Here is a 26,847-nt window from a genome sequence, read left to right as displayed (position 1 = left end):
AGTTGGAACAGGCTAGTAATAGGGGTTGCAACAATTTCGGCAGATCATTTTAGAAAGAGAGGGTCCTGATTGTCTAGCCCGGCTGATTTGTAGGGGTCCAGATTTTGCAGCTCTTTCAGAACATCAGCTATCTGGATTTGGGTGAAGGAGAAGTGGGGGAGGTTTGGGCGAGTTGCTGTGGGGGGTGGAGGGCTGTTGATCGGGGTAGGGGTAGCCAGGTGGAAAGCATAGCCAGCCGTAGAAAAATGCTTATAGAAATTCTCAATTATAGTGGGTTTATCGGTGGTGACAGTGTTTCCTAGCCTCAGTGCAGTGGGCAGCTGGGAGGAGGTTCTCTTATTCTCCATGGACTTTACAGTGTCCCAGAATTTAACAGATATATATATATCAACATGTAGCAGTTGTCACTTTTCCTTCAACTGAAATCCTTGCGGTTCAGTATTTTCTAACCACCCCCCTTAATCGCACACACTACCCAAACTAATGGACATGTGACAGCAAGACAGAATGGCACATTCCAAATGAGCACTGGGTACATGATACATATTGGCCAACATGGTATGTCCATTTGGTGAATGTAGATTGGCGGAGTAAATAAAGGAACATCATAGCATTTGCCCCAAGGCAGATTAACACTTTACCCAGGTCCTAAACAATGCCCACTAATATTTTGGTGATGCTGGGGCACTAAGGGAGCATTCTCTCCTGCATAATGTACAGTGGACACCGGGGTTGTCTCCATACCGCCCAGCAGTGAAACAACTTCCATGCCACACCCAGGAACATTTTGCGGCGCAGTCATTTTCTCTCCAAGCCTGGGGAAAAGATCAGAGCACACCCTCTTCTCACCAGGTCATAATCAATTCAGAGTCGGTCAGTGTCGGGATGAAAACCTCACACACACCATCATAGGGCAGATACTCCTGCAGAGCACCCCTGCTCAGGAACAGCAGAGGAGCAGGAAGGAGACAGTTTGACCTCCAACACAACATCTTCACCAGAGCCCAACCCCGCCCTTATAAATCAAATATTACACATAGGACAAGCAAGGACAAATACGGACAGAGCAACATAGGACAAGCAAGACGTAGCATACAGACAGAGCAGCATAGAACAAAAAGCAGCAAGACAAAATTCATAAAAGTTGTTTCCACACCTCACAAGCTACAGACAACACTTAGCCTTAGCCTACCACAGACACTTAGCCAACCACAGAAATTAGAAGATTTTTTCACACATTTTATGGAAACCCGAAGGTGTCATACCTAACCGTCCCAGTGGCTTTCCATAGCCCCCCTACACACAGTATGGCTAACTCTGTCCATTGTGCTGACAAAACGCAGTGGAGATATGTTACTCAATTAAAAGAAAGGGAATATTGAATGATCCCCAACAATCCATCGCATCTCCCCAAAAAGTTTTTAACATACATCTGTAAAATGAGAGTCTATAAAGCTTTGGTTGCCTTCATCTCAGGCTTCCATGTCTTCTCCCTGGACCTCCTCAATGTCCACCTCTTGAACATCAGACTCTGAGGCCTCATCTTCACAGTTACTTTCCAACCTTGTTGAGGATGGTTCCTTGTCAGGCTCAAAAAGCTTCAAATTTGCCCGGATGGCCACCAATGTTTCAACCCTTGTATTGGTCAGCCTGTTGCGTGCTTTGGTGTGTGTGTTCCCAAACAAGCACCAGTTGCGCTCTGATGTGGCTGATGTTGGTGGGATTTGGAGGATGATGGAGGCAACAGGGGAAAAAGCCTCAGATCCACAAAGTCCCTTCCACCAGGTGGCTGATGAAATATGTTGGCATGTCTGCCATATTGCATCTCCATCCCAAAGCCCTTGCTTGGAAGTGTACTTCACAAGACTGCCAAGAACTTTGCCCTCATCCAGGCCAAGGTGGCGAGACACAGTAGTGATGACACCATAGGCCTTGTTGATCTCTTACCAGCATACTTGGGGTCCAACATGTATTCTGCGGCATGTATGGGCTTCAGGCAGAAGTCTTCATGCTTTTTGATGTATTTCAGAACTGCAGTTTCCTCTGCTTGGAGCAACAGTGATGTGGGCAGGGCATCATTTCTTCTCTTACATCTGAAAGCAGAGTTTAAACATCAGACAGGATGGCATTGTCTCCCTCAATCCATGCAATGGGTAATGCTATAGGTTTCAGGAGTTTCAGGCTGTTTACCACTCTCTCCCAAAACACATCATACAAGAGGATTCTCTTGATGGGGCTGTCCATATCAACAGACTGTGATATAGTCATTTCTTGGAGAGACTCCTTCCCTCCAGGAGACTGTCAAACATGATGACAACACCACCCTAACGGGTGTTGCTGGGCAGCTTCAATGTGGTGCTCTTATTCTTCTCACTTTGCTTGGTGAGGTAGATTGATGCTATAACTTGATGACCCTTAACATACCTAACCATTTACTTGGCTCTCTTGCAGAGTGTATCCATTGTTTTCAGTGCCATGATGTCCTTGAGGAGCCGATTCAATGCATGAACAGTGCAGCCAGTGGGTGTGATGTGAGGGTAGGACTCCTCCACTTTAGACCAAGCAGCCTTCATGTTTGCAGCATTGTCTGTCACCAGTGCAAATACCTTCTGTGGACCAAGGTCATTGATGAATGCCTTCAGCTCATCTGCAATGTAGAGACCGGTGTGTCTGTTGTCCCTTGTGTCTGTGATCTTGTAGAATACTGGTTGAGGGGTGGAGATGATGTAGTTAATTATTCCTTGCCCACGGATATTGGATTTGCTTGACCTTCACTTGAACTCTGTTGAAATCTGCATCCAGCAAATGAGTAGATAAAGCATGTCTAGTTGGAGGGGTGTATGCTGGGTTAAGAACATTCCGAAATCTCTTCCAATACACATTGCCTGTGAGCATCAGTGGTGAACCAGTTGCATACACAGCTCGAGCAAAGGATTCATCAGCATTTCTCTGACTACATTCCTCCATTGAGTCAAAAAAACTTCTGATTCCAGGAGGACCATGAGCTGTTGCTATCGATAAGGTGTCTGATTCATCATTTTCACCTCAAATAGAAGTAGAGGGACTTTTGTCAGAGGTTGCTTGTTGTGAGCGCTGAGGGAACTTTATGCACTTGGCCTGATGATTTTGCATCTTTGTTGCATTCTTCACATGTGATTTGGCACAGTATTTGCAAATGTCCTTCTATATTATCTGCAGTGAAATGTCCCCACACATCAGAGTGCCTGTGGAATTTTCCTGTAAAGATTAGAAAAAATGAGTACAAAAATAAATAATACAATTCCATGCACAGGTAAATAGTTAAGCAGTTACATTAAACAACTCCTTTGTAAGATAAATTAATGAAACATGTACGGAATTAACACTCTTCAGTCAGCAGGCTCAAGCAAGCGAAAACCCACATGGTAGCAAAAACTAACTAGCAGAAATTGTTACGTTATACATTATTCAAACACACTTTCCTATAGGCTACTATTTAGTAGTTAACAAAAAATCATGTATGTCATATGAAATATATTCACCCCACCCAGTGTTGTAATCAAAACTTACCAGAAAGCATGTAGTCCTTGGCTCAGACAGTGTAGTAGTGTGGTCTCAATAGCATCTCATAAGTGTGCAAGATCTTGAGAATCAGCTGTACATGTGATGGAAGAGTGCACTGCACATGTGATGGAAGAATGCACTGTGCATGCAGAGGGTTGCAATTCCATTGAATTGGGGATAGTTTAACCAAAATATGCCACAAGACCTAGAATTGCCTTATGTGGTTTCCACATTAAAGGTTAACTGTTATAAGCCAGCTTTTTTAATGAATTTAAGCAAAATTCCCCAAATTCCCGGGCTTAACTCCCCATGGAAAATGTCCAGAAGGTTTCCGACCCTTTGCAACCCTATTTAGGAGTCTAAGCTCAAAGTTTTAGACTGATTCAATGAACCATTGCATTACTGTTCAAAATGTTGTATCAAGTCTTCCCAAATGTGCCAAATTGGTTTATTGTACATATCTATAGAGAACATACAAAAATGATGTTGTATTAAAAATACAAGTTTACACACTCCCAGAAATGTCATAATTGATGGACAATTAGATTCCCTACCGAAAAGACACTAACCTTCACACATCTAGATGGGAGAATGGCTGAACGAACCAGAGGTAACTAATTTCAGTTTTTTAGGACTACAAGCTGGCGAGCTCTATTTAGGGGAAACATTTCAGCTCCTGTCACAGGAAGTTTGGAGTTTTTCCTATGAGTAACTCTGTGAGAAATGCAGACTAAATCCCGCCTGGACACGGTCCAAGTTTCTGTGGCTAAGTCCTGAGTTATGGTGACAGATCTCAATGGTTTTAACACTAAGGGTGGCTCTCTATCTGAGATCATGATTCTCCATCTGAATGATGGGCTTTGGTTTACATACAGGATCGGGTTTGATTAAGAGTCCCTGAGAGTATGCACTGCCCACTCTGTTATCCATTGAGTTGGTCTGTTGTGCATTGTATCTCTGGAGACAATAACATATTCACTTGTGTGATAGCAGAGATAGATGGTTGCCATTACTCAAATAATCATACTGTAGCTATGTAGCATATGCTACCCATGTTTTGCAAATAATTTTTAATTGGGCCATGCATGGTTCATCCTTCATGAGAGAGAATGAGCAATAGCTATGAGAGAATGAGCGCTAGGCATGAGAGAGAATGAGCAATAGGCATGAGCGATTGAGCAATAGGCATGAGAGAATGGGCAATAGGCATGAGAGAATGAGCAATATGCACATTGAAGACACACAAGTCAAGTGCAAGAATTGATACATTTTTTTAAATAGAAAATAAACATCCCTCCCCTAGCTCAAAATTAATGTTCTTATCTATACAGCCACCCAAAATGAGTTGTACCCTTCATAAAGATGAGCAAAAAAGACTATGCAATAAATAATACAAATTCTGAGCTATATCTTATGCTTACAAAAATTGGAAAATTATATAATTTTATATTAATACATTGCTCAGAGAAAGACATTTTGTTTAATAAAAGTAATGTTGTTTTTTCTCTCAAAAAGATAGGTGTCAAAAGATTCTTAAAAATAAAATAACATCTGCATGAGCGTTCTACTTTTTAAAATGAACCTCAGCTTAAGGAACTGTATTGTGGCCTTCCATGGCTTCCTATAAAATCCCTTTGTCATCCATCAACATGGGAAAAGGCAAAGAACTCACAAACAAAGAGACAAATCTTAAAATCTTGTTTATTTTCATAAATCAGGCAATGAATACATTTTTTTTTTTTTTAACCCGGAATACCACTATCAGGGCAGCAATTAAGGAGTAGAAGAAAAATCAAACTGCCCAAGTAGGAGAAATACAGAACTTTGTTTAATCTTATTTAACCTTTAATTTAACTAGCAAGTCAGTTAAGAACAAATTCTTATTTACAGTGACGGCCTAACCCGGATGACGCTGGGCCAATTGTGCGCCGCCCTATGGGTCACCAAGTCTCCAAATGAATAAATAAACACAACCACCATTCCAATGGGCTCTTTGGAAGGGTTGCCAGAAGAAAAATCTTTATTGCGAGCAACCAGCAAATGTAAACGCAATGAGTTTGCAAAATGGCATTGGCACTTGGATTGGAACCGGTGCTATGATCAAATAAAATGAAAATAGAGCTCTTTTGCCACGCATTCACCAGTGGTGGGTTTTGCGTCGAAAGAAGGATGCCTATGCAGAAAATAGCGTACTGTAAAATATGGTGGTGGATCTTTGATGTACAGTGGCTTGCGAAAGTATTCACCCCCCGTGGTATTTTTCCAATTTTGTTGCCTTACAACCTGGAATTAAAATATATTTTTTGGGGGGGGGGGGGGGGGGGGGATTGTATCATTTGATTTACACAACATGCCTACCACTTTGAAGATGCAAAATATTTTTTTATTGTGAAACAAACAAGAAATAAGAAAAAAATGGAAACTTCAGCGTGCATAACTATTCACCCTTCCAAAGTCAATACTTTGTAGAGCCACCTTTTGCAGCAATTACAGCTGCAAGTCTCTTGGGGTATGTCTCTTTAAGCTTGGCACATCTAGCCAGTGGGATTTTTGCCCATTCTTTAAGGCAAAACTGCTTCAGCTCCCTCAAGGTTGATGGGTTCCACTGGTGTACAGCAATCTTTAAGTCATACCACAGATTCTCAATTGGATTGAGGTCTGGGCTTTGACTAGGCCATTCCAAGACATTTAAATGTTTCCCCTTAAACCACCTGAGTGTTGCTTTAGCAGTATGCTTAAGGTCGTTGTCCTGCTGGAAGGTGAACCTCCTATCATGACACAAGGCGAGACCCAGATGCAGACACAGGAGGCAGATGGTTGGAGTCTTACAATATTTATTAATCCAGTAGGGTAAGGCAAAAGAAGGGTATGGGAAAAACACGCTGGTTGACTTGACTAACATGCAAGACAAACTGGCACAGCGAGACAGGAAACACAGGGATAAATACACTGGGGAAAATAAGCTACAACTAGAGGGGATGGAGACAATCACAGGAACAGGTGAAACACATCAGAGCGTAACACCTTCATCTCTGGAAGACTGAAACAGGTTTCCCTCAAGAATTTCCCTGTGTAAATGCTCAATTTTAGTCTCATCTTACCAGAGTACCTTCTTCCATATGTTTGGGGAGTCTCTCACATGCCTTTTGGCGAATACCAAACGTGTTTACTTTTTTTTTTTCTTTTACACAATGGCTTTTTTTCTGGCACTCTTCCATAAAGCCCAGCTCTGTGGAGTGTACGGCTTAAAGTGGTTCTATGGACAGATACTCCAATCTACACTGTAGAGCTTTGCAGCTCCTTCAGGGTTATCTTTGGTCTCTTTGTTGCCTCTCTGATTAATGCCCTCCTTGCCTGGTTCTTGAGTTTAGGTGGGCGGCCCTCTCTTGGCAGGTTTGTTGTGGTGACATATTTGGACTATTTTGTGTATGTCCATTACATGAAATCCAAATAAAAATCAATTTAAATTACAGGTAGTAATGCAACAAAATAGGAAAAACACAAAGGGGGATGAATACTTTTGCAAGGCACTCTAATAGGGATGTTTTGCTTCCACTGGTTCTGGAGCCTTTGTTATGGTAACCTTCAAGCAAGATACTAACCTCAAGCCCACATCAAAATCCACAAAGAAATTGCTAATTGCCCCCCAAAAATCTACATTTTGCAATGGTCATCTCAGCCTCCAGACTTGAACCCCGTTGATGGTTTTAATTGAAGTGGGCAGTCCATACGAGCAGACTGAAATATTCTGTATGAAGGACTGTTCTAAGATCCCTCCCACTGTGTTCTTCAATCTAATAAAACATATTAGAAAAAGGATGTGCTGTTTTCCTTGCAAGTGGCAATAGTTTTAACACCAAAATGATATCTTTCTCTGAGCAAATTGCATTAATGTAAAATACTATAATTCACCAATTTTAGGAGCATACGATATAGTTCAGAATTTGTATGATTTAATTTATACAGTTTTCTTTGCTCATCTTTATCTTTATCTGGCTTGTGTGAACCAGAACGGCTCAGTGGAGCAAGTTTCTGTAGCAGCTGTTCAGTATTCTGTACAGTATCTTTATCAAGGATGCCAATAATTCTGGATGTGACTCTATATTCAGTCAATACAAATGTTTTCCCAACGTAACCGCTAAAGTCTTTAGAAATGTCTACCTCGTTGCTTTGTTGCCAGCAGTATGTGAAATAACAGTGGAAAGGGCAAGCCGCACTAATTTACTTCACACCACATTCCTTCTGAAGTAAACAGGTCTAACCTTTACACAGTAACCCCACTTAGTCACCTTTCCTTATAAACACGCCGGTTGAAAAATCTCATTTAATGTCAGTAAGCCGATTGGACCTCTCTCTTCCTTTATTTCCATCTCTTCTGTACCTGTCGCACCGTTCTCAGCTCTCCCTCTCTCTTTTGCTCTTTCTCTCGTTGCTTCGTTTTCACTCCCAGCTCTCTCCCACTTTATCTCGCTTTCAGCTCACCCTCTCTCAGCCCTCAGCTACCCCCTCTCTCCTCACCCTTCCTTTTCTCTTTTTAGATTCTTATTCAGAGAGGTAGGCAGCACTTTGCGTTGGTAAATCAATAAAAGTGTTCCCTATAACAGACTTCTGTGTTTTCCTTTCATTGATCCTGTCAGCCAAGATACATTTAAGAGCAAGCCAAGCGATTACCCATAGCAATCCTAACTCTGATCCATAGTGCAGATGACATCAGCTCGGGGTAATTGTGATGCTGAAAAGGGGGCATTGTTAATCTTCTTTTTTTCCTCGCTTCTGGGCCTCAGTTCAAATTCTCATGTTCAATTCATTTAGATGTTAATTGTGCTTGGGTTATGGTCTAGACCAGGGGTAGGCAACCTTAGACCTAGAGTGTCGCAGGCACTTCATGTTTTTGTTCTAACCAACCTGGAAGACCAGGTGAGTTGAATGTAGGCAATCACTGAATTGATCAATTAGCTCAGTTGGCCCTGTGTGGTGCTGAGTTGGAACAAAATCCTGCAGTGCCTGCGTGACTCCAGGAACAGAGTTGCCCACCCCTGGTCTAAACTGCCTGCATGGGAGGCAATCTCTACACTACCTTATCTCTGGTGGGACTGAGAGAATGGAGAAATGTGATTATGCATTGTTATGTGCAACAGGGTCAACTGTACTGTAGAGACCCTATGAGTCATCTTATCACAGTCAGACATCAGCAAGGGCAGGAGGTGGATTGAGTATTTTAGAGTAGGCTGTTTATTTTCTATTGGTTGTGCAGGTAATTTATGGGAAATTGGAGACGGATGCAAAATTGAGAATGCAAAGTCTATTGAAAACACCTCTAATAGAAAGAGTGCTCAGAACAGTCTGATCAATGGGAGAGTTACAAAGCTTATTGTTAAAGAAAATCTGCTTGACTTGATGAAGCAGAATAGTGACAAGCATAATACAAGTTTATATTTTGCTCCTATGATACATGGAGGAGGAAGTACTAATGCTCCAAATGATTGTAATTGAATCCCACTATTTCACACAGTAGATGTACATTTAGCAACGCGCATGCCCCGCCTATATGAAGATCTGTCTCTTTTTCAGCCATCTTGTCACTTAGATCTTGCTGAATTGATTGCTTTAATTTAACTTTTGCAACTCTTTTATACTCTTGCTTGTGCCTGTCGTTTTTTTCATTGTTATGACCTCAGAAATACTGTAATGACCTGTCAAACACATTTCAGTAATGGCCGAAATGGACACAATGGAATACATTGTCTGTAACAGTTTTCTTTAGGTGAAGGAGAAGCGGACCAAAATGCAGCGTGGTGGTTATTCATGTTCTTTAATTTATAAAGACACTATACATGAAATAACTAACAAAAACAACAACCGTGCGAAAACCTAAAACAGTCCTATCTGGTGCAAACACAGAGACAGGAACAATCACCCACAAACACACAGTGAAACCCAGGCTACCTAAATATGGTTCCCAATCAGAGACAATGACTAACACCTGCCTCTGATTGAGAACCATATCAGGCCAGACATAGAAATAGACAAACAAGACATCCAACATTGAATGCCCACTCAGATCACACCCTGACCAACCAAAACATAGAAACATACAAAGCAAACTATGGTCAGGGTGTGACATTGTCTTTCTGTTGCATTTGTAAAAACGCTAAAGCTTCATCGGTGATTTAACGCATCATCTCAATACTAGCATCACACGAAAGAGAAGAAAGATAGCTTTAATTTGATGGGTGGTCGTTTTTTTGTGAAATTTAAAAAATGTATCATTTAATACAGTTGAAATGTTTAAAGATGCGCTGAAATGAAAGCAACTTCGGCAAATTAACACTCAGATTATAGTGATATTATGTCTGATCAACGCAGACAATGTAAAGTATATATACTGTAGATGTGTTGTGTGTAATCTAGAGCCAAGCATGTTGATTTTTGATCTTAGGGTATCCTGCTATTGGCACACTTGTTGAATTATGCAACAGAACATGACAACAACAGTAATTAATGAAGCAGCCTAGACAGTGCAGGTGAGTGCTGGTACTGTGGGCCAAGACAGAGCATGTGTTCCACCCCTTTTTGTTTAATGTCTTTATATGTAAATCCAGCCAGTGTATTGATGCAAATGAGGGAGACATTATTTTCTTCATTTAAACACAAAACATTAAAAGAACACCTGATACCATTAGAAAATGTATATATGAGTGCATTCTAAGAACACATTTGAAATGTTACAGTAAATATAATACCTGAATTCCCACCAAAATCCCTGAACTCCATTATTTATCCATGGCATTAAAAACATTTTTTTTTATGCTTTAATAATAATTCTGTCAATATTTGATGGATTTTACAAATTCAACTATGTCTGAAGTCTCTACATCCATTGTCCAACTGTTGCGTGTATAATAATTGTTTTTAAAACCATTAACAATTGTTTTTATTACAAACAGGCATCTCGCTTAATTTGTAGTCCATTAGCTGGTGCAGAGAGAGGTGCAAAGGTGTGAAATCCTAATCACAGACCGTTTATACCCACTGCGTCTCATAGAAGTAGTAATGTGGGAAGCTCTTTGTCTCACTTTCATGAATTTACTGATTCAAGGTTTAGCCCTTTTATTCAGAGGGAGGTCAAAGTGCTAATTAAAAAGCATGCTCTGGAAAAGTAAATTATTGCGATGGAATGATTAACACATTCCTAGACCCAGAATAAGTGGTGTGGAATAATTATATCAACAGGCCAAGAGACATGGAGGAAATCAAGGTTGTGCTCCCGAAATAACACACAACCCTCTTTCTGATTCTTAAATCGTTCCCTGCAGCAAAAAGCTCAGGAGAGAATTTTTTTTTTTTTTCAAGCCCTGTTCCTGAAAGATGGGATCTGACTCAACAATCCATCAGACCTATATAAGCCCTTAGGGGAGCCAGAGAGCATCACATTATAACAACAACAACATTGATGAAATACAGATCCTATCAAACACTGAAAATAGATACTTTTAGAGAGAGAGAGAGAGAGAGAGAGAGAGAGAGAGAGAGAGAGAGAGAGAGAGAGAGAGAGAGAGAGAGAGAGAGAGAGAGAGAGAGAGAGAGAGAGAGAGAGAGAGAGAGAGAGAGAGAGAGAGAGAGAGAGAGAGAGAGAGAGAGAGAGAGAGAGAGAGAGAGAGGAATACGGTGAGAGAGAGATGATGTGTGTGAGCCCACGTGTGTTTTAAATGCAAATATTTTTTGTTCGCTTTTCCCATTACTTTGCCTTCTCATCCTTTTGACCTGACACTCAATTCTGGCGAGTGCTGAAGTGGTTCAGCTACTAACATCTGACAGTATTCCTTCCTATGAATTTGTGTAATTGACTTACAACTACAACTGATTTTGTACTTCCGTGTACGTTTGGCCATTCAACACTTACTAAGTTATCTTGAACATGACCTCCCGTTCCCCTATTTGTCTGCTTCATGTAGTTGACCCCCTTTGAGTTGTGGATCCAACTATATCTCACACTCAGTGCTGTGTGAGGCAGGGCTGTGGAATCCCAATCAGTGGGCTGCTGTGTCCTCATTCTCCTGTTTTCCCAGTGTCCAGCTGCTTCTGGTCAGCCTAATGAGAATGGATGGCATTCATACAGTGGCTTAGGTTAGATGGTGTGATGGGGTAACACAACCACATCAATGTGTTGCTCTCAGCCCACCTGAGTGATGCAAGGTAGCTGCTGAACACTCATTATTATCATGATTCCACTGTGGACCGGTGAGGAGGGGTGAGTATAGATAAGGAGATAACAGTGTCCATTTCCCGAATACTCATACTGGCGTATACATACTTAAAGTGCATACTATGTACTCATCGTCGCATACTATTTAGCACGTACCGTTTTGTAAAAAAGTATGCAGTATGCCACGGCCTGACTGCCTGAGTAGGTGGGGCGGGGCCGAGTGCGGGTGGGTTTTTCCAAAATCAACCAGCTTGATAATAGCTCATTTACAATTCAATGAATTTCTCTAAACTCTGAGAAGGAATGGAGTCATAGGCCTATAGGCTAGTTATAGTCAGACTATCACATTCAACCAATACTGTAGCCAATTTACAACAGACTGAAGACAGAAACAGGTAATTTGGTTACATTTCAAAATATTTATTAGTGGAACCAAAGTGCTGTAACATGTATAATTTACATCAAATAGTCAGTGCACTCACCAAAACGTTTAAATGTTCAAATCAAAAGGCTATTGCACAGAAACACGTGGACAGTCGAGTGGATCGCAAATTCAGAACCGCTGGATAGCTACTGTACATAATAAACTAAAGCACTGATCTTTGGTAACGAGAACAGAATGACTGCTTAGGTTTGATCCATACATTAAATAATTAAATAGGTATCCTGTACTACAAAACTTTAACAATCCATATCCACATCCAAAGTCCCAGGTGCCGACACATTCAGAAATAAAAGATTGTGTAGTATTTTGTTTCAAATCTCTGACGAAGGCCAAGAGAATAAAAACACTTTTCAATGAGTAAACAGAGATCCACTTTGAAAAAAAAATGACTTCTGTTTTCAAAGATGTACAGTAGCCTACGATGCAATACTCATGATCATTTTAAGGAGAACAATAACTATTTAGCCTACATTTGAACACCACCGCAGAAGCTAGTAGCCTACTTCAGGTTTGGCTACTTGAAAAGAGCTAGGGCCTATCACTGGAAGCCCACCTCTTCCAATGCATTATGCAAATGTGTGCATCAAATTCTAATAGAAGAAGAGCCTAAATGAGTATAACATCCTGGCATTTAAACCATACTAGATTTTTGAAAATTCACATACTACATTTTCACATACTGAGAATGCGTCATGCGCGATTGCGTAGTTTTCTGTTATTCGTTGATTTCGGTAGTGCATCCCCATTTTAATTGATCAGCTGTTGTCAAAGCCGAAAAGAGTATGACATCCGGGCATATAAAGTATACTTGATTTTCTAAATGTTGTATACTATTAAACTGATTTTTTTTGCATACTTAAACGTGAGTATTTAGGACGCAAGTATGGGTATTCGGACACGGCAAGTGTCTGGGTTAGGTCCTTTCTTTTCACATGATATTTCAATTAGCTACATGTCACCTGTAAAGTCAACCGGAGGTTTGATGAGCCAAGCTGTCTGTGATAATTGTAGGGAACCGGGAACATCTCAAATGATGATAAATAGCTTAATAGTAATAATGATGATATTGAATTGCTTTTATACAGTGCTTTTTACTAGGTCTCAAAGTGGTTTTCACTGTCTGTCTGTTTGGAACCCACGTCATCTACCACCAATAATAAGTGTATTTAGTCAGGCGTATTTAGTGAGGTAAAATATTCAGAACGTTGCAGACAGAAATATAATGAATAGGGTTGAATAATGTATACTGTTGCTGCATCCTCTTAAACAATAGAGGAGTAAACATCACTTCCTCTCTGTCCTCCAATCAGATCCCTCAGATCAGCTACGCCTCCACGGCCCCGGAGCTGAGTGATGACAGGCGCTATGACTTCTTCTCTCGGGTGGTTCCTCCAGACTCATTCCAAGTCCAAGCCATGGTGGACATCATCAGAGCCCTGGGCTGGACCTACGTGTCCACCGTGGCCTCTGAGGGAAGCTATGGAGAGAAGGGTGTGGAAACCTTCCAACAGATCTCCAAGGAGGCTGGTGAGTTATGGAAGTAGTAGTGGAAATGTTACTGTAAATGATAAGATACTATGGCACGATTTAGTTTTGGATTTATTTCTCAAAGTGCTGTAGCCGTCAATTACAGTTAGAGCAGTGTTGTTCCTCTTTAAGCCTTTTTTACCCAGGGTCACATACCGACAGGTGAGTGTTTTGAGATGGGCAGTACACTGAAAGGCTGGAGAGGAGAGGGGGGCGGGGGGTGAGGGGGAGGCTGTTTAGTCCATCTAGGATCACTATGGACCTACAATTTGCTGTAAATGCCATGCTGACAATTATATTTTGTAATAAATTAAGAAGTATTAATTAGCTTGACAACAATTAACATAGTGACTTCTAGCTCTGTGAGTGACATTCAGTTCTGTGAGTGTCCTAGGGTAAAATATGTTCTAACAATATAAGAGTTTGTTCTGTGGGTGCTGGCAATATTCGTTGTGTGGGTTAACTCTCAATTCCATTTCCATCCAAGTGACAGGTGCTGCTTTAAGAAAGGATTACATATTTCATAATCTGGCCTAAGAAATTACACTCCATGATCCACGGTTCAGCATTCATACAACTCCTCCCCTGGCAATAGTGCTGTACCAAGGGAACCAAGGTTACTTCCTGATTCTCATCTTGATCTCTACAGATCCCAATCCATTTCCTGTAATTTGCACCTACTAGCTAGATCCCTGTCGACCAATCTCCGAACTTTGGTACCGAGGAGTGATGCTAGTGTATGCCAACCTCTGCTAGTGTATGCCAACCTCTGAAAGGGAGAGAGCTAACGATATCCCATGGGCGATGATCAGAAGTCCAGCGGACATGAATATTTAATCTGTGCACGTTCATGTGTAGTCTGATCACTCATTAAAACTTTAAGAGGCTGCTGTGGCACTGGAGAGAACAGCTGCAGGAGGAGCCTCTGTAGAACATGGAATTGGGAAGAAAAGTCTGGATGATTTAGTGGGTTATTTTGGCTGGGTTTATATTTCAGCTTGTTACATCCTCCAATGCACACGGTGGGTCTGCAGCTACCAGATTGTTTTCTCTCCGTTGTATTTCCTTCACTGGTGTTTGTGTCTCAGCATAGAGTCGGCAAAATTATGTTATTGATGTTATTGTCTTGAATTTAAAAATATCACAGACAAGGGGGATAGAAATGATAGAATATTGCTGTTATTGTTGACTCATACATTACAATTGAGCTGCAGTCAGGGAATGTTCTGTATTCCCATACAAATCAAATAGGAATCATTTACCTCAATGGAAGCCCTTGCACACTCTAGGCATTGTGATTTGAATACAATAATTGATTAAGATTATGACATAACACTGTATATTTATAACATCAAAGAATGGGCTAGTTGCAGGATCACTCGCGGCAAGCAACATACTGTATCTGTACTGAAGCAGCAGTGGTGCCATAGAAACAACAACAACAACATTCAGACCTAAATACACAACAGTATATTGTTTGAGTTGATCTGTAGGGCCATGAGATGTTTTGTGGGCTCCTTATTCTTTTGGTGAGAGTGAAATGTCAGATGCATTAGTAGCATTCTCGCTTCACCACTTCAAGCATCCACCGGACTAATGCAATATGGCCGCCCATTACCCTGAGTAGAGACTAGATTGATGGTCAGCTCGTATTGATCTCTTCTGTTTTCCACTCTCCTCTTTCCCCCTTGTTTGGGTAGTCTTCCACCCTCTCAGTTCCATGCGAATGCACTCTCCTCGTAACCGATGTACAGTGCCTTGCGAAAGTAAGCATTTCAGGCTTCAAACATAAAGATATAAAACTGTATTTTTTTGTGAAGAATCAACAACAAGTGGGACACAATCATGAAGTGGAACGACATTTATTGGATATTTCAAACTTTTTTAACAAATCAAAAACTGAAAAATTGGGCGTGCAAAATTATTCAGCCCCCTTAAGTTAATACTTTGTAGCGCCACCTTTTGCTGCGATTACAGCTGTAAGTCGCTTGGGGTATGTCTCTATCAGTTTTGCACATCGAGAGACTGAAATTTTTTCCCATTCCTCCTTGCAAAACAGCTCGAGCTCAGTGAGGTTGGATGGAGAGCATTTGTGAACAGCAGTTTTCAGTTCTTTCCACAGATTCTCGATTGGATTCAGGTCTGGACTTTGACTTGGCCATTCTAACACCTGGATATGTTTATTTTTGAACCATTCCATTGTAGATTTTGCTTTATGTTTTGGATCATTGTCTTGTTGGAAGACAAATCTCCGTCCCAGTCTCAGGTCTTTTGCAGACTCCATCAGGTTTTCTTCCAGAATGGTCCTGTATTTGGCTCCATCCATCTTCCCATCCATTTTAACCATCTTCCCTGTCCCTGCTGAAGAAAAGCAGGCCCAAACCATGATGCTGTCACCACCATGTTTGACAGTGGGGATGGTGTGTTCAGTGTGATGAGCTGTGTTGCTTTTACGCCAAACATAACGTTTTGCATTGTTGCCAAAAAGTTCAATTTTGGTTTCATCTGACCAGAGCACCTTCTTCCACATGTTTGGTGTGTCTCCCAGGTGGCTTGTGGCAAACTTGAAACAACACTTTTTATGGATATCTTTAAGAAATGGCTTTCTTCTTGCCACTCTTCCATAAAGGCCAGATTTGTGCAATATACGACTGATTGTTGTCCTATGGACAGAGTCTCCCACCTCAGCTGTAGATCTCTGCAGTTCATCCAGAGTGATCATGGGCCTCTTGGCTGCATCTCTGATCAGTCTTCTCCTTGTATGAGCTGAAAGTTTAGAGGGACGGCCAGGTCTTGGTAGATTTGCAGTGGTCTGATACTCCTTCCATTTCAATATTATCGCTTGCACAGTGCTCCTTTGGGATGTTTAAAGCTTGGGAAATCTTTTTGTATCCAAATCCGGCTTTAAACTTCTTCACAACAGTATCTCGGACCTGCCTGGTGTGTTCCTTGTTCTTCATGATGCTCTCTGCGCTTTTAACGGACCTCTGAGACTATCACAGTGCAGGTGCATTTATACGGAGACTTGATTACACACAGGTGGATTATATTTATCATCATTAGTCATTTAGGTCAACATTGGATCATTCAGAGATCCTCACTGAACTTCTGGAGAGAGTTTGCTGCACTGAAAGTAAAGGGGCTGAATAATTTTGCACGCCCAATTTTTCAGTTTTTGATTTGTTAAAAAAGTTTGAAATATCCAATAAATGTCGTTCCACTTCATGATTGTGTCCCACTTGTTGTTGATTCTTAACAAAAAAATACAGTTTTATATCTTTATGTTTGAAGCCTGAAATGTGGCAAAAGGTCGCAAAGTTCAAGGGGGCCGAATACTTTCGCAAGGCACTGTACAGTTTTTTCATTCTAACTTCCGTTTCCCCTGAAAAATGGACGCGGGGACTCATCTCAGATCTTTCTACGGCTGCTACGCTAAGTTATGCGAATGAGTTGTCTTTTCTTTAGAAGTGTTGCAAGGGAAGATTCATCTAGTTTTCCTCGGCTTGGGTCTAGAGCAATGGAGTTTGTTTTTCCTCTTTGATAAACAGACTCATGCAAGCGTGTTTGAGGAGTAGATACTCCCACAGACATCACTCTTAAATGAATTGCAGTATGCTGCCACAGACGTGTTTTCATGTCACTTATTTGAACTGAGAAAAACCTGTCAATTTATACTCTGAATATATTGAAGTGAGACGTGACTTCACTGGCTTGCCCTCAGTATTTGACCAAAAGCTTGATGTGTTCTCGTAAGATGAGCCTTTTAAACTGGAACAGTGTGCTCCTGCAGCCATCCCATCTCTCTTCTAGGGTGAACATGACAGTGGAATGGAATATGGTATCAGGAAGGATTGAAGGAAGGGGCTCACATGTGCAGAGTAGGAATGGCATTCCATTCCTGCAGGGCTCCCACTTGAGCTGCATTGGGAAAGTGGTAGTGGAGGGAGCCTGTAGTAGTTCTGCCTCTGCTCTGGAGGTGATAAATATAATTGGAGAATTATGGATCCCCCTCGGGGGTGGGGTAGTTCTGCGGGAGGGGCGGTGGGGTCAGAGCAAAATGGGTAGGGAGGATGTTGAGTCCTTTAGGAACCTCCCGGATTTCAGGGGAGTTTCCTGAAAAGCCACGGTCTAATCCCCCCCCCCCCCCCCCCCCCCCCCCCCCCATTTTGGGATATGGGGATGAATACTTGAAGCTGTTAATGCAGCACACAACCTGTGGCACGAAGCCCAGACCTAGCAGAGGCCTGATGAATTAAATCATTATTTTATCTGTGATATATTAACCAAACTGGGAAATGTGGAGCATCAAGTTGGAATGGGGGGAGGATGTTTAATGTAGATACCAACCAGTAGGTCCATCATAATAGAAATTAAGTATTGTGCACATTGAAATGTCATAGGATTCTAATTTCACAAAAAAACTAATACTTAGAATCTCCTATATGTAAGATTTGAATTTGCCACATAAAGCAGTGTGAGGAGTAAAACACTCCACTCTATGATATCCCCTGCATTTATCTCTGAGTTATAAATTCCTTCTCCAAAAGAGACATTGCACTGCTCTTTATTCCAGTGTCTGCTGTGTGAATGGAGAGCTCTCTCTCTTTCATGTCCAGAGATAAGACACTCTGCCAGTGGCAGGTGAAGGCACTCAGACCCACAGCACAGAGTTCTGGCAGTAGACTTCTGGCTCTGATGGCTCTGCCTGGTTTTCCCATCTTGGCCGACTGACGAGGAATTCTGCAAGTCATTCAATAATTTAGCCTTGGCTGCACAGCACACAGCCAGTCTACAGCCTTCGGGGCAGTCTAGTCCTCACAGCATGTTCAAGCCTGGTGCTCAGAAAGGAAAACCACTCAAAAAGCTGCTTATCTTCATCAGTGGCTGTCTGCCATGACCCATGTCTCTGTCCGCTTCCAGCTTCAAGTGTGGCCTCTGCTTCCCATACACGCTGTGACAGTGACAAGCATATTCTTATTGCCCCTAAAATCTAGATCTACATTTTATGCTGAATTAATCCTCATTACATGTAATACCCAGCAACAGACAGACAGGCACATAGACAGTTTCCCAAAAAGTAAACCTTGTTTGTAGCAGTGGCATAAGCACCCCTAGAGCCCTGAAGAATCATTTTGAATATCGGTGCTGAAATGGAGCTGTAGTGGTGTCCCTATGAGACCCTTCGGCTGCTGCTACTGCTGCCTCTGTCTCTGCTGCTACAGCTCCACAGATGCACCACAATAGAAGACTGCCCTTTTCATTTTAACAGGAGAGCCCAATCCCCAAGCATTTAACAAGCTACCAAAGGAGCTCAGCATTTTTGTTCTGTCCACTTATGGGGATTACAGGAGCCATCCTAACTGTCTTTGTAGAGATATATTGTCTGGGAATCAGCAATATTTTCTAATTCTGTCTATGGCAGTTGCTGTGGGGATAGTAAGAGGGGGATGGAGGAGAGAGGGAGAGCTGGGAAGGAGTCCTTTAGATGGAGCTCTTTTTAGATGTAGCCCAGTAAACAGATGGAGGTGTGGTTTCTCTTCTGCAAGCTCAAAGCTGTTTATATCAAAGTAATGAGCCTGAGCAGATGACCAATTAGGAGATTCCTCCCATTTCTCTGTCTACTCAGGGAAACCAACCCAATGTTGGAAAGGTTAGCTGATATTAGGAGTGCTTGAGTCAGATACATTTTAATTGGTTTGGATAGAGAAGCCTGGGTGTTAACTCGGGACCAAGCCAGACTGCCGCTCATCATCTAGTTCTAACTATGGTGTGTCTTCAGGTGCACAATAATGTCCATTTACTCTATATGAGTACAGTAACCGCTGGAAAAGGTTGGCCCATGCTCTCACATCTGCTCCAGCGGACGGAATGCAATTAAGGTATTTGTTTAATAAGATATGATTTGATTTTTATATTTACATAATAAGCTGTTGAATGTGTGCCGAGGATGACAAAAAATCTGTCAAACTTATTGTTTGTTTTTCTTCTCACAAAATGGTGGCTACAGTCTCTCCTCCAGCACCAGTGTTTTCCTCAGCACAACACAGCGCTACGGGACGACATTTAAAGATGACCTTTAACTCTTGACAGGAGTAAATTAGGTCATATTACAGGCCCTTCATTTAAGATTCAGACAACCATGGATTACGCTAAATGATTGCCCTTGTTAATATTCCCTCAAGGACAATTGCCAACTAAGTTTTGGCCATATCTTTGAGGTGACTGTCACGGTCGGCTCGCCAAATATCTAATACCTATTTAGTGACGCACGGAAGCAATCAGTACCTTTCATCCTGTACAAACTCATTAGCACTGACCTGTCTGAACATGATTCATTGTCAATATCAATATCCTCCTTGTTTGTGTAGCCTGTCTCCAGATCTGATTGGTTGACTGTCCATTGTGGTGTGTCTAATAATGACGTTAAATGAAAAGTCAATGGGGAAGGGACAACTTTTTAATCTGTGGTCACAAAGTGTGAAAAGTGTATTTATGTGTTCCTTCTACTCTGTTGACACAGTTTCATATTGGTTTGGTCTTCTGTTGTCCTGTAATTATTCACCCACAGCCCTCTATTAAGAAATGGATCCCACTATTCATTTGTGAGGGTTTTTCTTTCAGTTGTTCATTTTCATGCTGTTGTTCATCCCCAGTGATGTACCACTTACTGTAAACCACTCAGCTCACAGCATTTATGACTCAAATGTAAATGGGATGTATAGTACGTGTATATTTTTTCACTCAACTATCTTGGAAAGACAGAGATCCTATTGCGAGGATGAATAACCAATAACAATATTTCCATTAGAAAGGATTAACACGATCTTGACTTGAGGGTTTCAAGTGTGTGCATGTCCGTGTGTACGTGTTCTCATATGTGTGTGTATGTTTGTGTGTTTGCCTCTGTGTGTGTCTCTGTGGGTAAAAATCCCAGAAGTCTCATCAGCTCTCCTTCTTTCTCTCTCTCTCTCTCTGAATTGAAGGTGGGATCTGCATCGCACAGTCTTTAAAAATTCCCCACAACCCCAAGCTAGAGGATTATGACAAAGCCGTCCAACATCTGCTGGATATGCACCACTCCCGGGCAGTCATCATCTTTGCCAGTGAAGAAGACATACGGTGTGTAGTTCAGTACACACCATCCGAATGCATCTATGTTGTTGAGGGGCTTTGATGACATGTCAAGTCGAGTTCTTTAATCTCATAGCAGAAACCTTGAAGACAGGTTGGAGGCGCAGACAGATCCTTTGTGTGTGTGCACACACTGGGTGTCTGTAACACAAACATGCCTCCAATAACACAAACAGAAACGTGCCTAGGAGGAGAACTGAGAATATGGAATATCACAACAAAGCAGCAGATATTATTTCATTTACAATACCTTTGAGCAGTGGCGGTTCTAGCTTGTATGTCTCCCTGAGCGACCCCCCCCCCCCCCCCCTTCTGCCCCTCCCCCCAAATAAGCACCATTCTGCACTATTTAGTTAGTTAGTTAGTTAGTTAGTTAGTTAGTTAGTTAGTTAGTTAACTGTATTTTTCATTCAGACATTTGGAACAACACAAATAAATAATCATAATCATAATCATAATAATAATTTAAAAATATATAAAAATATATAGAAAAATAAGACTCAAGTAACAAAGAAATAACAAAGACAAATAGAAACAAATTGTAGTATATAAAAATAAATAAAAGAGTGAATTGAACTATTACACTATTATAATATTGATAACAAAAAACACACAAATAAAACAAAATTGCACAAATCCTATATCACACAAATACACAAATAAAATAACACATTTATGAAGAAGAGAACCTGATTATTACACTATTGCACTTCAAACAAGAAACACACAAACTAAATTGCACAACTAATTGCATTAGTACTGTACAAAGTTAGAAGTGTGCTATTTAGATAGATTCCCTTGCTCCCCCTACTTCGGGCTTCCAGTGGGGAGACCTGAGGTCAACCTACCCCCGCCCCCCGCCCCCCCCTTAATTAACCCACAGGCCCACATGGTGACATGATATTATTGACATGATGTGCAAATCAGCGATAGAAAACCGATCGAGCAAATGTCACCACTTGGAATATATGTATATTTTTTAAATATATATATATATATATATATATATTTGTATGGGGTGCCCCATGCCTCCCCCAGCAAGATGCCGCCCTGGGTGGCTGCCCATATCGCCTATGCCTAAATCCGCCACTGCCTCTGAGTCTTACAATGTCTCTTGAGAGGATAATCAACACTACAAGAAATAGACGGACGGATGGATAGACAGACTCAGCAGAGAGAAAGAAAGAGGGAGAGACCTCGATAATGTGTGGAAGACAAAGAGGGAGAGAGATTGAGAGAGCTTATTTTTTATGTAAATTTCATGTTTTTTTGTTTTGTTGGTGAAATCACTTGGTTTTGAGAAACTTACCCCACCAGCAATAAACGTCCTCATTGCTTCTTCTGCAGTATGGGGGCCATGGATAAACATGAACAAAGGACCTAAATACGTCCTTTTAGAAACGGCAAAGCTCTCAATATAGTGATGCAGGTCTTTAGATGTTGTACACATGAGAGTGTATAATTCTGAACTTTATCTGCAATGTTGTATTCCATTTTGTTGGACTCAAGCGATGCTTTTCTATGTGCGAGCATGCTTTGCCGTTTCTCCTGTGAACAATGGGAACCAGAAAGCATGCGCTGGCTTACACACCTATTGAAAGTTTGAAAGTATTGAACTTTTCCTTTAAAATGCTTTCACATCTTATATCTAGAAATGGATTTAAAACACAGATAACATAAATACATACTATGGTGTAAATATACAATAAATATAAATGACACCCAACTTCTGTAATGTACTGATATATACAGTGGGGCAAAAAAGTATTTAGTCAGCCACCAATTGTGCAAGTTCTCCCACTTAAGAAGATGAGAGAGGCCTGTAATTTCCATCATAAGTACACTTCAACTATGACAGACAAAATGAGAAAAAAAAATCCAGAAAATCACATTGTAGGAGTTTTTATGAATTTATTTGCAAATTATGGTGGAAAATAAGTATTTGGTCAATAACAAAAGTTTATCTCAAACGCTTTCTGTAAGTCTTCACAAGGTTTTCACACACTGTTGCTGGTATTTTGGCCCATTCCTCCATGCAGATCTCCTCTAGAGCAGTGATGTTTTGGGGCTGTTGCTGGGCAACACAGACTTTCAACTCCCTCCAAAGATTTTCTATGGAGTTGAGATCTGGAGACTGGCTAGGCCACTCCAGGACCTTGAAATGCTTCTTACGAAGCCACTCCTTCGTTGCCCGGGCGGTGTGTTTGGGATCATTGTCATGCTTAAAGACCCAGCCACGTTTCATCTTCAATGCCCTTGCTGATGGAAGGAGGTTTTCACTCAAAATCTCACGATACATGGCCCCATTCATTCTTTCCTTTACACAGATCAGTCGTCCTGGTCCCTTTGCAGAAAACAGCCCCAAAGCATGATGTTTCCACCCCCATGCTTCACAGTAGGTACGGTGTTCTTTGGATGTAACTCAGCATTCTTTGTCCTCCAAACACGACGAGTTGAGTTTTTACCAAAAAGTTATATTTTGGTTTCATCTGACCATATGACATTCTCCCAATCTTCTTCTGGATCATCCAAATGCTCTCTAGCAAACTTCAGACGGGCCTGGACATGTACTGGCTTAAGCAGGGGGACACGTCTGGCACTGCAGGATTTGAGTCCCTGGTGGCGTAGTGTGTTACTGATGGTATACTTTGTTACTTTGGTCCCAGCTCTCTGCAGGTCATTCACTAGGTCCCCCCGTGTGGTTCTGGGATTTTTGCTCACCATTCTTGTGATCATTTTGACCCCACGGGGTGAGATCTTGCGTGGAGCCCCAGATCGAGGGAGATTATCAGTGGCCTTGTATGTCTTCCATTTCCTAATAATTGCTCCCACAGTTGATTTCTTCAAACCAAGCTGCTTACCTATTGCAGATTCAGTCTTCCCAGCCTGGTGCAGGTCTACAATTTTGATTCTGGTGTCCTTTGACAGCTCTTTGGTCTTGGCCATAGTGGAGTTTGGAGTGTGACTGTTTGAGGTTGTGGACAGGTGTCTTTTACACTGATAACCAGTTCAAACAGGTGCCATTAATACAGGTAACGAGTGGAGGACAGAGGAGCCTCTTAAAGAAGAAGTTACAGGTCTGTGAGAGTCAGAAATCTTGCTTGTTTGTAGGTGACCAAATACTTATTTTCCACCATAATTTGCAAATAATTTCATTAAAAATCCTACAATGTGATTTTCTGGATTTTTTTTCTAATTTTGTCTGTCATAGTTGAAGTGTACCTATGATGAAAATTACAGGCCTCTCTCATCTTTTTAAGTTGAAGAACTTGCATAATTGGTGGCTGACTAAATACTTTTTTGCCCCACTGTATATATATATATATATATATATATATATATATATATATATATATATATATATATCTTCGTAGGTTGCTGTGGACCCACTAATGGATTGCATGTGTCCCTTCTGCTTTTCCTAATTCACACATGGCTGCCCTTGCAGGGGAGTTCTCAATGCCACCAGGAGAGCCAATCAGGTGGGCCATTTCCTGTGGATTGGATCGGACAGTTGGGGGTCGAAGAGCAGCCCAATACACCAGTTAGAGGACGTGGCTGTGGGAGCAGTCACTATACTGCCCAAACGCTCATCTATTAAAGGTACACACACACACTATATGGACCATACACACTATAATGACCACAGGCTTATGTACAGTAGTAGGAGACAGTAGAACGCACATTGTTGTACTGTGGTCTTGTGCGTAGCTCAAAAACTCCACTGTTTTACCAGCATTTCTGCTCGGTGTCACTACAATAATAGCCATTTATCATTACAATCTGGGGACTAGGTGGCAAGTGAAGTGTGGGTTTTCAATAAGATTTTTTTAATTAGACAGGTCTAGACAGGACAAGACTTGGTCTGGGAAGAGCCAGAAGGCAAGAGGAGTATATTAAACCAGCATGCATCATTGATGTCCCTTTGAAAAGAAAATCAGCCGAGTCATTCAGTCATGATTAGTCATCTCTCTGATTTAGCTGATAAAACCGACTATGTGAGAAAGAAGACACCTGTGTAGATATTACTGTAGAACTATGGGTATGTCACAGCTGGAAATGATACATCGAGCCAGTCTTTGTGCTTGGTATCAATTAATATTACTGCTGATCTCTTGATTTCATTGTTTATTACAGTAATTAATTTTCACACGGTAGAATACGTTTTTAAAAAGAGTGCAACATAAAATACATTACACAGGTGAGGTCAGAAACCCTGAGTGTGTGTATATAGAACCCCCACAGTACAATATATCTTGAATAAATACAAATGCCCAAAGCATAAAGCGTATTACACAAAAGTTAATGGATAAAATCTATGTACCTAAATCAAATAAAATTTTATTTGTCACATACACATGGTTAGCAGATGTTAATGCGAGTGTAGCGAAATGCTTGTGCTTCTAGTTCCAACAATGCAGTAATAACCAACGAGTAATCTAACCTAACAATTCCAAAACTACTACCTTATCTTCTTGACCATACTTGAGACGCAGACGTCTCAAGTATGCCCCTGGAAATGCAAATGCGCTACGCTAAATGCTAAATGTACTCGTTACAACTCAATCTTTGATCAAAATTCACAAGCAGGGTATTGAATTAAAGCTACACTCGTTGTGAACCTAGCCAGCAAGTCAGATTTTTAAAATGCTTTTCGGCGAAAGCATCAGAAGCTATTATCTGATAGCATGCACCCCCCAAAATGCCAGCTCGACACGTAAACAACAGATTTTGCGATAGCCGGCGCTACCCAAAACGCAGAAATAAAATATAAAACATTCATTACCTTAGACGAGCTTCTTTCTTGGCACTCCTATATGCCCCATAAACATCACTATTGGGTCTTTTTTTCGTTTAAATCGGTCCATATATACCCAAAATAGCTTTGTATGGAAGCTGTGTCATTCAGAAAAAATCATCGTTTTTAAACGCTGCGTAATTTTTTAAAATTAAAAAAGTCGACGATAAACTTTCACAAAACACTTCGAAATCCTTTTGTAATCCAACTTTAGGTATTAGTAAACGTTTATAATCTATCAAAATGATTACAGGGCGATGTCTCTTCAATAGGTCTTCACTTCAAAAACAATGCCATCTGATATCTCCCTCAACTGCATCCGGGTGAAGACTGGGAAAATGGAGTTCAGATAGAAGGATTTTCCAACAATTAATTCAATTGAAAATTAGGACAATGGCGCCATCGTGCGGAATTTGTATGAATTGCAGGCAGATTGCCATTAAATTCTGTTCTCTTTTAACAACTGGTGGAAGTGACTTATGGAAATTATTTTTTGCTTTCAGAGAGCAGTTTTTCTTGCGTTTTTCAATGAAACACACAATCTGTTATAGTCACAGCCGTGATTTAACCAGTTTTATAAACTTCAGAGTGTTTTCTATCCACACATACTAATCATATGCATATACTATATTCCTGGCATGAGTAGCAGGACGCTGAAAAGTTGCGCGATTTTTAACAGAATTTTCGAAAAAGGAAGGGGTAGAAGTAAGAGGATTTATACACACAAGTGTAAAAGGATAAAGAATATGTACATAAAGATATATAAATGAGTGAGTGATGGTACAGAACGGCATAGGCAAGATGCAGTAGATGGTATCGAGTACAGTATATACATATGAGATGAGTAATGTAGGATATGTAAACAAAGTGGCATAGTTTAAAGTGGCTAGTGATACATGTACAGTAGATGATATACACGTTCCCAGGAAACTATATATGCAGACACCTACAAGGTACTGCCCTTCTAACAGAATACTGTGCATATAGACTTCATATACTAACCCAGTTATTATTTATTATGCATCCTGTCATATTCATGTGATTTCCAAGATTAAAGATCCATGTCGTACACAGGAACTGCAGTGGTCAAAATAGAATGAAAAGTGGTTTAGTTGTACTGTAGCTATGAGACTAATACAACTCCTAACAGCCAGTACAGCACAGCGCTCCAGTAACACTTCCCAAGTCTTGCTTCAT

General features: G+C 41.0%; 1 protein-coding gene across 1 annotated transcript in view; it reads left to right on the top strand.

Moving 5' to 3' along the window:
• LOC139416253 (metabotropic glutamate receptor 7-like) overlaps positions 1-26,847 on the top strand; it is a 134,555-nt gene that overhangs the window by 68,484 nt on the left and 39,224 nt on the right. The window contains exons 2-4 of the mRNA XM_071164693.1: positions 13,505-13,721; positions 20,705-20,840; positions 24,301-24,455. Coding sequence (XP_071020794.1) covers positions 13,505-13,721; positions 20,705-20,840; positions 24,301-24,455 — 508 coding nt within the window. The remainder of the gene's footprint in view (positions 1-13,504; positions 13,722-20,704; positions 20,841-24,300; positions 24,456-26,847) is intronic.

The sequence above is a fragment of the Oncorhynchus clarkii genome, chromosome 9 (genome assembly GCF_045791955.1).
Source record: "Oncorhynchus clarkii lewisi isolate Uvic-CL-2024 chromosome 9, UVic_Ocla_1.0, whole genome shotgun sequence".
Taxonomy (NCBI): domain Eukaryota; kingdom Metazoa; phylum Chordata; class Actinopteri; order Salmoniformes; family Salmonidae; genus Oncorhynchus; species Oncorhynchus clarkii.
The sequence above is the reverse complement of the archived record's forward strand: the minus strand, read 5'-3'. Positions and strand labels throughout refer to the sequence as shown.